This window comes from Cladophialophora immunda, assembly GCF_000835495.1.
Source record: "Cladophialophora immunda strain CBS 83496 unplaced genomic scaffold supercont1.38, whole genome shotgun sequence".
Lineage (NCBI taxonomy): Eukaryota > Fungi > Ascomycota > Eurotiomycetes > Chaetothyriales > Herpotrichiellaceae > Cladophialophora > Cladophialophora immunda.
This window is the reverse complement of record NW_015622578.1, coordinates 1-10,085: the sequence shown is the minus strand read 5'-3', so window position 1 is coordinate 10,085 and position 10,085 is coordinate 1. Positions and strand designations below refer to the sequence as shown.

The following is a 10,085-nucleotide window of genomic DNA, read 5'->3' as shown; positions in this document are numbered from 1 at the left end:
TCTACTTGTGACATCAAGCATACCATCCCCTTGTCGAATACTGGTAAGGCCTGGATACGTCCACTCGTGATAGCTGAGCATACGTCTTCTGGTTGTTGGGCTAAATGTGACAAGGTTCTAACATACTGCCTAATACTTTTACGAACGGCTGGTGGGATGTGAGGGTGGTGCTTTCTGATGTGGGCTTCCACGTGGGCGGGAACTACCGCAAATGGTTCGGGGTATGCGTCGCAGATGATCACGCGATATTGCGGGAGGTGGATGAAGAGACTGCCGAATGCTTCCTGGGGGGTATATTGGCCTTCATTGATAGAATTTAGACTGATACGACATTGTGCGCGAGCTCGTCTTACTTGGGTTGATAATGGGTTTTGGCTCCGCCATGATTCGGTTCGAGCCTGGACCTCAACTTCTGGATATGGGTGGTTCTTAGGAGACCGAATGCTCGGCTCGGGCCGCTCTCTTGAGCTAACTTAGAATTGAAGACTGTGGAATGACCGTGTTGTTGGCTAATGGAGATATTGTTGATGTTATTCTCCGCGAGTGGATTTCGAGGGACTCCCTGTTAAGCGTAGATATTTCGCTGTGACGGCATCGAGCTGGAAATGATTTGGTCCTGGCTTGAGACGTGATTCGTGGAAGGTATTCTGGAGCCTGTTTTCGTGGGTGGGCTGGAAACTACGAAGAAATTGTGCCACCGGAAAGACACCTTGCGATACGCCTCCAAAGAGCAGCGTCGACGATACGAGAGAAGGCACCATCTTGACCATAATTCGACGCTCACACCCGCGGTCGATGACCACTCTGCCATGAAAATGCTACATCAGCTGGGGCATCGACGCTATAGTTATCGTAACGATTGAATGGATGGGCGTTCTCTCGAACATGCGTTTCGGTGGTGGCAATCGTCACTTGACGAAGTAACCGCGACCCCACAGGATACCCAAGAATGCGATTGCTACTCTGGCGGAAAGCGGAAGTAAGGTTATTGATCGTCCGGTGGCGATAAGAGGCTTGTCGAGCAACCACCGGATTGGTGGAAAATAGGAGGTCGTTAGTGGTGGATACCTTGAAGCATTCACGAAGAAGCATGTTGATCAACGGCCGAACGTACAGTATACGGAGTACCATCTCATAGAATAATACACGACGAAGTGCCGGTGACAAAAACCGCGCTACAAAAAATTCGCGATTAGTGTTGCGTTAGGCCTTGGTATACCGCGCGAAAGTCATCACTGTCCTGTCATAGACGTAAACGCCACGCGGGCTCATCGGACCATTTCGTACCAGGGTGGTAAACATCTCACCGAGGCGAGGCATTCCCCGTCGCTGACGGCCATAGCTCCCCCTAAGGCGTGGAGCCCTCGATCGTGTAGTTGAAGGTACTCAATAATAGCCGGAAGATCCCATTCACCGTTTTGAATCAACGCAGCTGGGCCCATGCCGCAAACTCTGGTGGAGAGTTGAAGATACGCATCGTTCAATCGGTTGGCTGAATCATAGACGAATGAGTACCCTGGAGTGTTATTGCTGAAGCTATCCCTGATACCCCCTAATGACACGTCGGGTTGCCATTGGTGCATCAGCTGATTGTACCAATCGGTGGCGGAATCAGAGAGTGAGCGAGCAAAACCTCGAAATTGATCCATGTGGAGGCCGTGATCATCGAAGAAGATGGTCTGGCGATCATCACTCCAGCGCACAAAGAATGTCGGTGGTTCTGAACGGAGCATTCTCCTGCCGTAATCAAGGAGGCTAATCATCTCGCCCAGGGGTGTCAAGGAGCCAGCACACATGTACCGGCAACGAACTGAGTTGAGAATTTCCAAGTGATCGCGGCCCGGTCGAGCAGGTATTTTCAGGTGTGGATATTGGCGACACGGGAGACTATCTTCGGGAAATAGAAGGAGCGGGAGATGAAGTAAGGTAGAAATTGTGGGCGTATAAAGACGAGGGGTCTGAAACCCGGCTCCATCGGTTATGAAGGCAAGAATACCACTGATGTAAACGAGGGCGCTGGAGGAAGGCTGTCCGTCTGTAAATTCGTCCCGACACAGTAAGATGCTAAGTTTAAAGATCAATTCGCTGAGAATGTCGCTTCCGGTACTGTGATTATCAACCAAAGGTATAAGCGAGCCAGCGTCTGCGGCATGGTCATCAGGGAAATAATTGTCGTCCTCGTGGCCTCCGTCGTCTTCGCCGTCTTCGCCGTCTTCATCATCCTCTTCATCATCATCTTCATCATCATCATCTTCTTCACCTTCCTCACTATCTTCTTCATCTCCGTCCACTTCGATCTCTGATGTATTCAGGCGTAGGTCTGGTTGGCTCGAGATGATGGACCATAGCTTCCTGATAACTGTGATCTGGGCTGTGGTGAACGGAATGCCTAATACGCGAAGAACCGATGGCTAGAACCGAACGCTCCGAAGTCCTACACCCAAGACTTGTTTCCAACGCCGTCGATACTTGCGGCGCGTTTCCTTCCGGCCAACGAGCCGGAAAGGAGCTTTGAAGGGCTGGGAAGGGGAGTCGACTTCGGAGCCAGCATAAAATTGGGTGGCCGCTGCGCCGCACAGTCTCCTCGCAACGATCAAAAGCAAAATCAACGTGCTGCAAGATGTGGTGGATCCTTTCCTCATCTTCGGCGCAACTCCAGAGCTCCTGGTCGCCCGCCGTCCTTAAGTACATTCCGAATACCCGACCACCACGGTCCGGCAATAGAGGGCATCACGTGGACGATCATGGTAAGCCTCGTACCACCGGGTCCGCTCATGCCATGGTCGAATGAGTGAGAGTTCCTGTCCAGCGGTCTCGAAGGCTATGGGCGTAGCATCGAAATCTTGCGGGCGCGTCCGTTCTTGTGCATGGATCTGAAGTAGAATGTTCGGTAGTATTGGCCCCTGAGAGAGTTCTTCGGACGGAGGCGTCACTGTTCGGCGAATTTTGCAAGGGCGAGGTGGAGTTAACTCGAGAATGGTACTGTAAGACACCGGGGAGTGAACAATCCACCACTGGCCCAGCATTTGAGAGACACTCTATCATAGTCGCGCATGGCTCGGGCTTGACGTTTTGAAATGCCATGCTGAGACGACAAGTGCCGAAAAAGGGTTTGCTCGCTTGAGGTTGGAGATCGCCTGGAGACGGGACGGTGTCGACACGCATAGCCAGGCTGAATCCTTAAAGACGGATCACAGAGCGATCCGTCTTTACGGGAATTTAGCTGTGCTACGTCGTTCAGCTCAAAGGTCTTGAGATGGCGTTCTAGAAGATCACGGGCAATCGATTCCACGCTCTGATGACTTGCGATATGCTGTAGCACGTAATCGGCACCGATTCTCAAGGCGTTCTGGCAGTGGCAGCATATCAACGCTTGCTCTGGGCTGACGACTTTAAGGCCCCATTGGTCCAATAGAGTTATTGGCTCCTCGGTAGCCATGACTGAGCCCAAAGATACCCTAATTACACCTCCCTAATTACACCTCTCCAACGAGTCCTGTGCTGCAAGACTCGCGTATGCCGCGAGCTCGCGTTCGGCGCTACGCGTTTTCATTTCGCACAACACACGCTAACCCTCGATTTTTCGCGTTACACGTCTGAAGTGGGCCTCCTGCCCGCGAGAAATCTGGCGCTACACATGAGAATACGCTCAGTAGGGTTTAGTGTCCCTGAAAATGTCTTGGCGGAACCCAACCAGCGCTCAAGGTCCCCAACTTCAGAGTTATATTCTGACACTACTGCTGAGGATATCACAAAATAATTGATACAGACGTGATGAGGGCGAGGAGATCTATTGATTGATGCCAAAAAATATAGACAAATCGAAAGTCTTTGCATGGCGTTGGGGTTGCAGATTGCCCTATAGAATAATGAACCACATTTTGGATAGGCAGCATTGGCCTTGAACATCTTGAACTCGGAGCACAAGCTGACGAGCTCAGTATTCCCTTGGATGATTTGATCGGATCATGCAGACATGTCTGTCGTCAGACTGATTCTCAAGTATCTAGCAACCTCAAACGATCTGCACCTGTTCCTGTACACCTGGCTTTCCATAACAGGCTTCACACATCGTATCATGGACACACGCATTGTTTTTACACCTCCCTCCGTGGATACAACCTTCGAGCCACATCCATCGCCCGGGACAATCGAAGCAGATATTTTCAGGATCTTCTTTGCGACAGGTGAGGGTCAACATCGGAACGAAGGCGCTCTCGAGGTAGAAACGCTGCAGTTTGTTCGTTGTGACGGTGCCTTTGACACAATGAAGGACCCGAGTTGCCATGCGTACAATACCGTCAAAACCTTGATAGTCCTCTAGGGCCTCAAGAATCTCGGACAGCTTGTCTTGGTCAGAAATGCTCAGCTCTGGCTTTCGTACGCAAATGGTGTCGCGCTGTCCGTCGAGAGTACTGAGGGACATCCAAAGGCGGCGAAGCGCCTCGTCCCTCAAATGATCGAGTGAGTGGAGCTCTGCAAACGCAAACATTTGTACGTGGAAGAGATGATCGTCGGTAAAAAAATCCACATCGTAGATCCCCGTATAGGTGTACAAGAGCACCCGGCGTACCACTCGGGGCACTTCGTTCGTGAGGTCAATGGTGCGGTCCGCGGACTCCTTTCGAGTTTGGTTAGCAGTTGGGGTATTTTTGAGAGAAGGCACCAACCTTCATGCCGCTGCTTAAACATTTCTCTAACCACCGAAAGCGGGGAAACACCCAGGTGCTGTGGACATGAAGTCTATCCTCCTTCATGAATTGCTGCTCGGCCCTTTCTCCCTCCTCTACAATCCCCTCTTCCGTATTGTGTTCACTGCGAATGAGTATTGTCACGTCGGGAGCTTCTGCAAGAGCGGCCATCGCCGAATTCTGGTCCAGGAGATATAAAGGGCGGCCCTCCCCTGGTAAAGCCCTGATTATCCCGGATCGCCCTTGGCACTTATCTGCAAGGCATTGAAACCATGATGTAAAGACCTTCTCTTTCTCATCGTCATACATCTTGACGGCGGCACCGCAGGTCAGAGACTCTTTTCTCGATATCAGACACCGAGCAAACATTCGGATTGTGTCGATTGGTACGTCGACCTGGCCCTTGAGCGCTTCGAACACGGAGCGAAGGGTTTCAGGCTTTCTTTCTGGGAACTGACCGGCAAGCCATGCGAAATAAATGTCCAACGCTCCCGATTCCGTTACCAATGAAATGGCCTTTTGGCGACCGGCGTCTGGGCTTTCTCTATGGTCCTCATCGCAGAATTCTTCACGGCAGCAGTTCGGTCCATGAGATTCCTCTTCGAGCTTGTGCACCATGCAGCACTGCTGGAAGGTCCTTCCGTTGGGGTTCTTGGAGAGGAAGCCGTGCAGGAGTGATGATGCCATGGTGTAGTCTTTCTTCCGGAGGGCAACATTAAGGTCAATCAATTGTTCCTCGGGAGTATAATTTCTGAACATTTCGAGATTGAGAAGTTTCTCTATTTCGATGCTAACGATTTGTCTGTTGGTAAGCGATAACCACCGACTCAAGTTAGAACAGATGCATTACCAGTTTATTCGACCCGAGAGGCCGCCTTACGTCACGGAAGGAGCGAAATATTGGACATCAACGGCAGAGCAAGAGAGTAAATTTGCAAAAGAATGAGGAGCGGTGGCGGGTTGGTGAGGTTGAACACCAGCGGACCTGTCGATCATGAATGACTCTATGTTCTAAATACGGAGTAGTAATATATTGGCGACGCCGAAAACAAATCACTAGTTGATTATTTAATTACAGTATTATTAGATGAAGGGGAAGACTCAGGCGCCGCGATCCTGCCCGTGCTGTGAAGCTAAATTTGACGAACCAGGCGATCCTGTCTAATCCGCGGCTGTCAGGGGGTACTCGTGCCTCAGCCACAAAAGGCGTCCGTTTGGTGGTGAAACCGGTGGTGATTGCCCAAATCAGACCCACAGGCCATCTGAATTTTATGCCGGTCCTTAAATTGATGTCGAAGAAGGCCTGCAGGTCGGCCCAACCCCCCAAAAAAGTCCCTCAAAATATTCACATTCATTTTGAAGAAGTCTCGATCTAGTCCCTCCTTGACGAGCAGGCGCATACGCGCATTGTAAAGTGCTGATATTTCATAGTGCGAGGTTATACTTGACGATGCTCTTGATCTGCCGCTCGTATGTAGGGCCGAACCTTCATGAACAGCAACATCCGCGAGGTTGAACCTGGAGGTCTTTGGACTCACCAAATGACCACGCTGGCTAACCATGCAAGGTTCAAGGTAGACTTTGAGGCATGCCGCGTGCCTGCCTGCGCGAGTCGCTAGGAGCAGAACCTGCATGTATGACTAGCCACATCGCTGCTTGTTTGAGGGCGCCCGCTGCAGACCAAAGGTCCTGGCATCAATAGCAGAGCCTGCCAAATCTGGCTTAACCAATACGAATCGCCAATCCGGCTGCTTGGTGTGAATCTCCCAGCGGGCCATCAGTCTCCATTGGCATTTGCCTGGCAGCTGGGCGCACTTCCCTGGGTGTGCTCGACTTCACGCTCTGCCCAAAGCGGATCCGTGGCCGGACGCCCAGAATGAAGTGCTCCTCGCGTCGCCCTGCATATGTAGCTTAACAAAGATAGCATGCACTCGAGCCCTTGAAGCGACCTTCCGGACTTCTCGTCTGAAGTGATGCAAACTTGCGGAGTAGTCAGGTTGGCAAGAGTAGAGAGCGCCGAGAGGACGTCAGCACGCCCGGCGATGGTGCTCTCCGTTGCCTTGTTTCGCGAGGAAATATGAAAATCGGTGTGGAACCCAGCAGCCAGGAGCTTAGATCGGTGGTTTTTTTAGGGTTGAGGGGAACCGGTGACAAGGATAGCACCTGTGTGATGACTGAGGATTGTGGGAGTGATGTTTGAGACAGAGGGAGCATCTTGTGGAGCTTGACCCAACCAGTCATCAGGGAGTCTCTTCAGGTCCACCCATATCCCCGGCAGAAGCCCAATTAACGGGCAGTATTAAGCGTAGAATATGTGCCTTTGTACAGCATCTCGTTGCAGATCTTGCAGTTGCTTTCTCTTCACCGACCTTTGGGCGTCTCGCCAGCGATTACGACCAGTTCTTCGTCCGAGAGTCCTGCCAAGGTCTCAGCAGAGTAGATCGATGGCAGTGGGCGAGTGACATGACATTCTATGACTTGCCTACAGACGTTGTCGACGAAGCCACCCAAGCTTGGACATCTTTCGTCAGCGTGCCTTCGACGCCGTGGTATCATAGAGTGCGTGCAAGGTGCCACTAAGATGTGGTATTTACCAATCTATTACGGGGATCCACTCGGAGGGTTGAGAAGCACCTCCCACCGGCACTCTGACCAACTTTAGATGTCCACGAATTGGTATCTCTTCACGGCTCCTCGAAGCTAGCTTCGGCTTAAGGGCCCACTTACTTCAGGATTGGAAGGAAATTACCGCTCGAAAGCCGCTAGCAAACCGGTGAGGGGAATGAGGTCCATTAAGCGAGCTCCATCCTGGAACCCATTTGCCTCCTGAGGATGAATACTGAAAGCCTCGAGTACTCTCAGCTGGAGGCCGTAGACAATGTCTTTGAGCGAGTTAGGAATACCTTAGGCGTCGGCTCTTTAGCAATCCGTATGGTGGATAAGTTCCACTTAATACTCTTCGATTCACCCCGACAGTGATCCTTTGTGACCCTATAGAGATGTCCCTTTTTGATTGGTCAGCCCGCACACCGCCCTTTTCCCAATCAACGCCTTTACGCTCCTTGCCCCCGAAAGCTCTCTGCTGGTATTGGACCGTCTAAAGAATAGCTGCCGTAAATCAGCGATCGCCTGGGTGAATTGTACGTCGAACCTTCCGCTCAAAAGTGTGGTGCCACTGTACTAAAGCGGACCCCACCTAGCCTGATCCCATTGTACCAGTATCATTTGATCATTCAGAGTGCACCCTGCAGGGCAGCCCACCGGATGGTGACAACAAAGCTTGCTTCGTGAAAACCCCACCGCTTGGATCCGGGGAGCCCTATTATTTGCTTAGAACGAGCCGCTAAATGCCTGAGAGAGCAAACAAGGAAAGACTCCGACGCCAGGATTATCTAGTACATTCTCTCGTTGAGTCATTTGTCCCGTGATGATCAAATTACGTTGAGATATCCGGATCTAACGGGAAAAATATATAGCCACCGGCGCACCGCACTCGCTACAGGAAATTGAGCAAGCAGTCGACCACCTGCCGACCTAGGGCAACTGTATCCTACCGCGGGTAAGGCTGTCAGTTTATGAAACTCTTTCTGACATCTTTAGAGAATGCTAATGGGAGGGTTTTATCACAGGATTGCTGACACCGTTCCGTTCGCAAAACTGCCCATTGAGAAATTCTACCGAGGATAAAAGTTGGACCTACCATAGAGCTCCCTAGGAATCCGACGTCTCGCTTATCGCCCTTATTCGCGACCCACGAGCATCCCGCCGACTCGTCAGTCAAGTCCCGACCTCGACCTCCCATTCATGAATACAATGGACCAACAGTGCCACCCTCGATCACACCGCGTGTTACTTTGGTTTTGCCGATGGGCGTTTGAGCAGCAGGGCCTTGAGGATAGCGAGCAACCTAGTCTGGCCTCATACCTTCTAATGGTGACCAGTTTGGAAGGTGAATTCAAATGGCTAGGTTGCGCCACGCAAACTAAGGAAAAGGAGAGCTACATTAGCACTCGGATGATATCTCAGCATTCTCGAATATTTTGCTCACCACTTTCTGAAGGCCAGGAGGTGGAGATATCTTTCTCTTTACATGTCGACGACAAGGATGAAGGGATAACGGGGAAAGAAATATTCGTGGTGAGGAAAATGGGGGACAACGACTTCACACTGCGCAAAGATTTCCTGTCCAAGTCTGTTTATCCCGACCTTGAATCACGAGTTGGACTTCGGATGATGGCGCTTGCATTGTCGCATGCTATAGTGTCGACAGTATCGATCGCGAGATTTTCGTCCTTCATGAGTAGTTGTCGTCGTTGGGGGAGATGTGGTAGACGGCAGGGAAGGTCCCCTTGTACGTTCGTCACGCTTCACCACGGTTAGCAGGAATGGCAAACTTGAGATGGATAGACTCATCTCCCTCCCTTCTTCCATGTACTCGTTTGCCGGCGCAGTCGTGGAACGGCCACTCGGGGTGGCCGCACTTAAAGGTAGCCTGCAAGTACACAGCCTAGATGTGGCGATCCGGTAGGGCATCCGTGACGGGATGAAAACCTCGAATGAGCTAAGCGGTGCGGTTGACTTGCTTGGCATCCAGCAAAGAATTTCGAGTTCACCTCCGCTCCTCTTTGTATAACCCCCCCGTGTGACAATTTCGATTCCCCCAAGCACACACGACGTCTACCGTAGCAGGTTCTAAAGAGAGAAGCCGACAATGAATGGCTACAATGAAATTGCAGGTCTTCAGGGCTCTTATCCACGGCTCTCTATCTTCCGGAGATTTCTCCCCTTGAATGCTAGGAACCTGCTCTGTTTGCAGGCTGAGATTGTGGACCTTGAGGCTAAGCTTCGGGTGGCTATCGAGAGCGACCGCAACGCGGCTGATCCATTGAGGCAGCAATTCGAGTACAACATTTCGGCTATGAAAGGCCCACCCGAGCAAGAAACATTTAACCTGCAATGGACCAGAACCCTCGAAATGCGCCGACTGCTCAAAGAGTACAGTACGTCACCATGACCCTCTCCTTCCATGACCATATGCCGGAAAAGACTTGTGTTGACAGCCCTTGTGCCCACCTACTAGACGAAGCCCTTTATCAATGGGTCTTCCTCTTAAAGCTTCCTCCTGTAAACGAGCACGACTTGGGCACACTTCACGAGTTGCTTGAAAAGCCCGCCGGCGATGGAGAGCCGTTTCTGACGTATCATGAATTCGCAACATGGGATGAGGAAAATATCAAAGACTTGACATCGGTGCTCGGACGGCACACTGAGAGAGATTCCTTGTCGAAATTCCTCGATCAAACGGTGCAATCTGTCTACCACAAGTATGTAGGCCACAAATTACATAATCCCATTGAGGCAACCGGGGTGTGGGCGGGTGCCAGAAAACACAAG

The 10,085-nt window shown here is 51.3% G+C and overlaps 4 protein-coding genes across 5 annotated transcripts; 2 read left to right on the top strand and 2 right to left on the bottom strand.

The window, feature by feature from the left end:
• Positions 1 to 1,268: 1,268 nt before the first annotated feature.
• PV07_12646 (uncharacterized protein) lies at positions 1,269 to 3,439 on the bottom strand (the record flags this gene model as incomplete). Its single annotated transcript, XM_016400189.1, has 2 exons — positions 1,269 to 2,389; positions 3,214 to 3,439. The coding sequence occupies 2 exons, from the start codon at positions 3,437 to 3,439 to the stop codon at positions 1,269 to 1,271; spliced, it is 1,347 nt and encodes a 448-aa protein (XP_016242169.1).
• A 336-nt stretch (positions 3,440 to 3,775) lies between these two features.
• Positions 3,776 to 5,679, bottom strand: PV07_12645. 2 transcript variants are annotated; one of them, XM_016400187.1, is made up of 3 exons: positions 5,542 to 5,679; positions 4,671 to 5,481; positions 3,776 to 4,621 (listed from the first exon to the last, which is right to left on the bottom strand). In XM_016400187.1, exons 2-3 carry the CDS (start codon positions 5,448 to 5,450, stop codon positions 4,016 to 4,018), a joined length of 1,386 nt encoding a protein of 461 aa, XP_016242167.1. In that variant the 5' UTR covers positions 5,451 to 5,481; positions 5,542 to 5,679; the 3' UTR covers positions 3,776 to 4,015. The 2 variants fall into 2 exon arrangements, with proteins under 2 accessions (XP_016242167.1, XP_016242168.1); XM_016400188.1 differs by having other exon boundaries at positions 4,671 to 5,470.
• A 2,505-nt stretch (positions 5,680 to 8,184) lies between these two features.
• Positions 8,185 to 9,302, top strand: PV07_12644 (uncharacterized protein). Its single transcript, XM_016400186.1, has 2 exons — positions 8,185 to 8,250; positions 8,321 to 9,302. The coding sequence occupies exon 2, from the start codon at positions 8,496 to 8,498 to the stop codon at positions 9,069 to 9,071; it is 576 nt and encodes a 191-aa protein (XP_016242166.1). The 5' UTR covers positions 8,185 to 8,250; positions 8,321 to 8,495; the 3' UTR covers positions 9,072 to 9,302.
• Positions 9,303 to 9,344: 42 nt separating this feature from the next.
• PV07_12643 (uncharacterized protein) lies at positions 9,345 to 10,085 on the top strand (the record flags this gene model as incomplete). Its single annotated transcript, XM_016400185.1, has 2 exons — positions 9,345 to 9,691; positions 9,772 to 10,085. Coding segments are annotated over exons 1-2 (603 nt in total), but the record flags the coding sequence as incomplete, so codon positions are not given.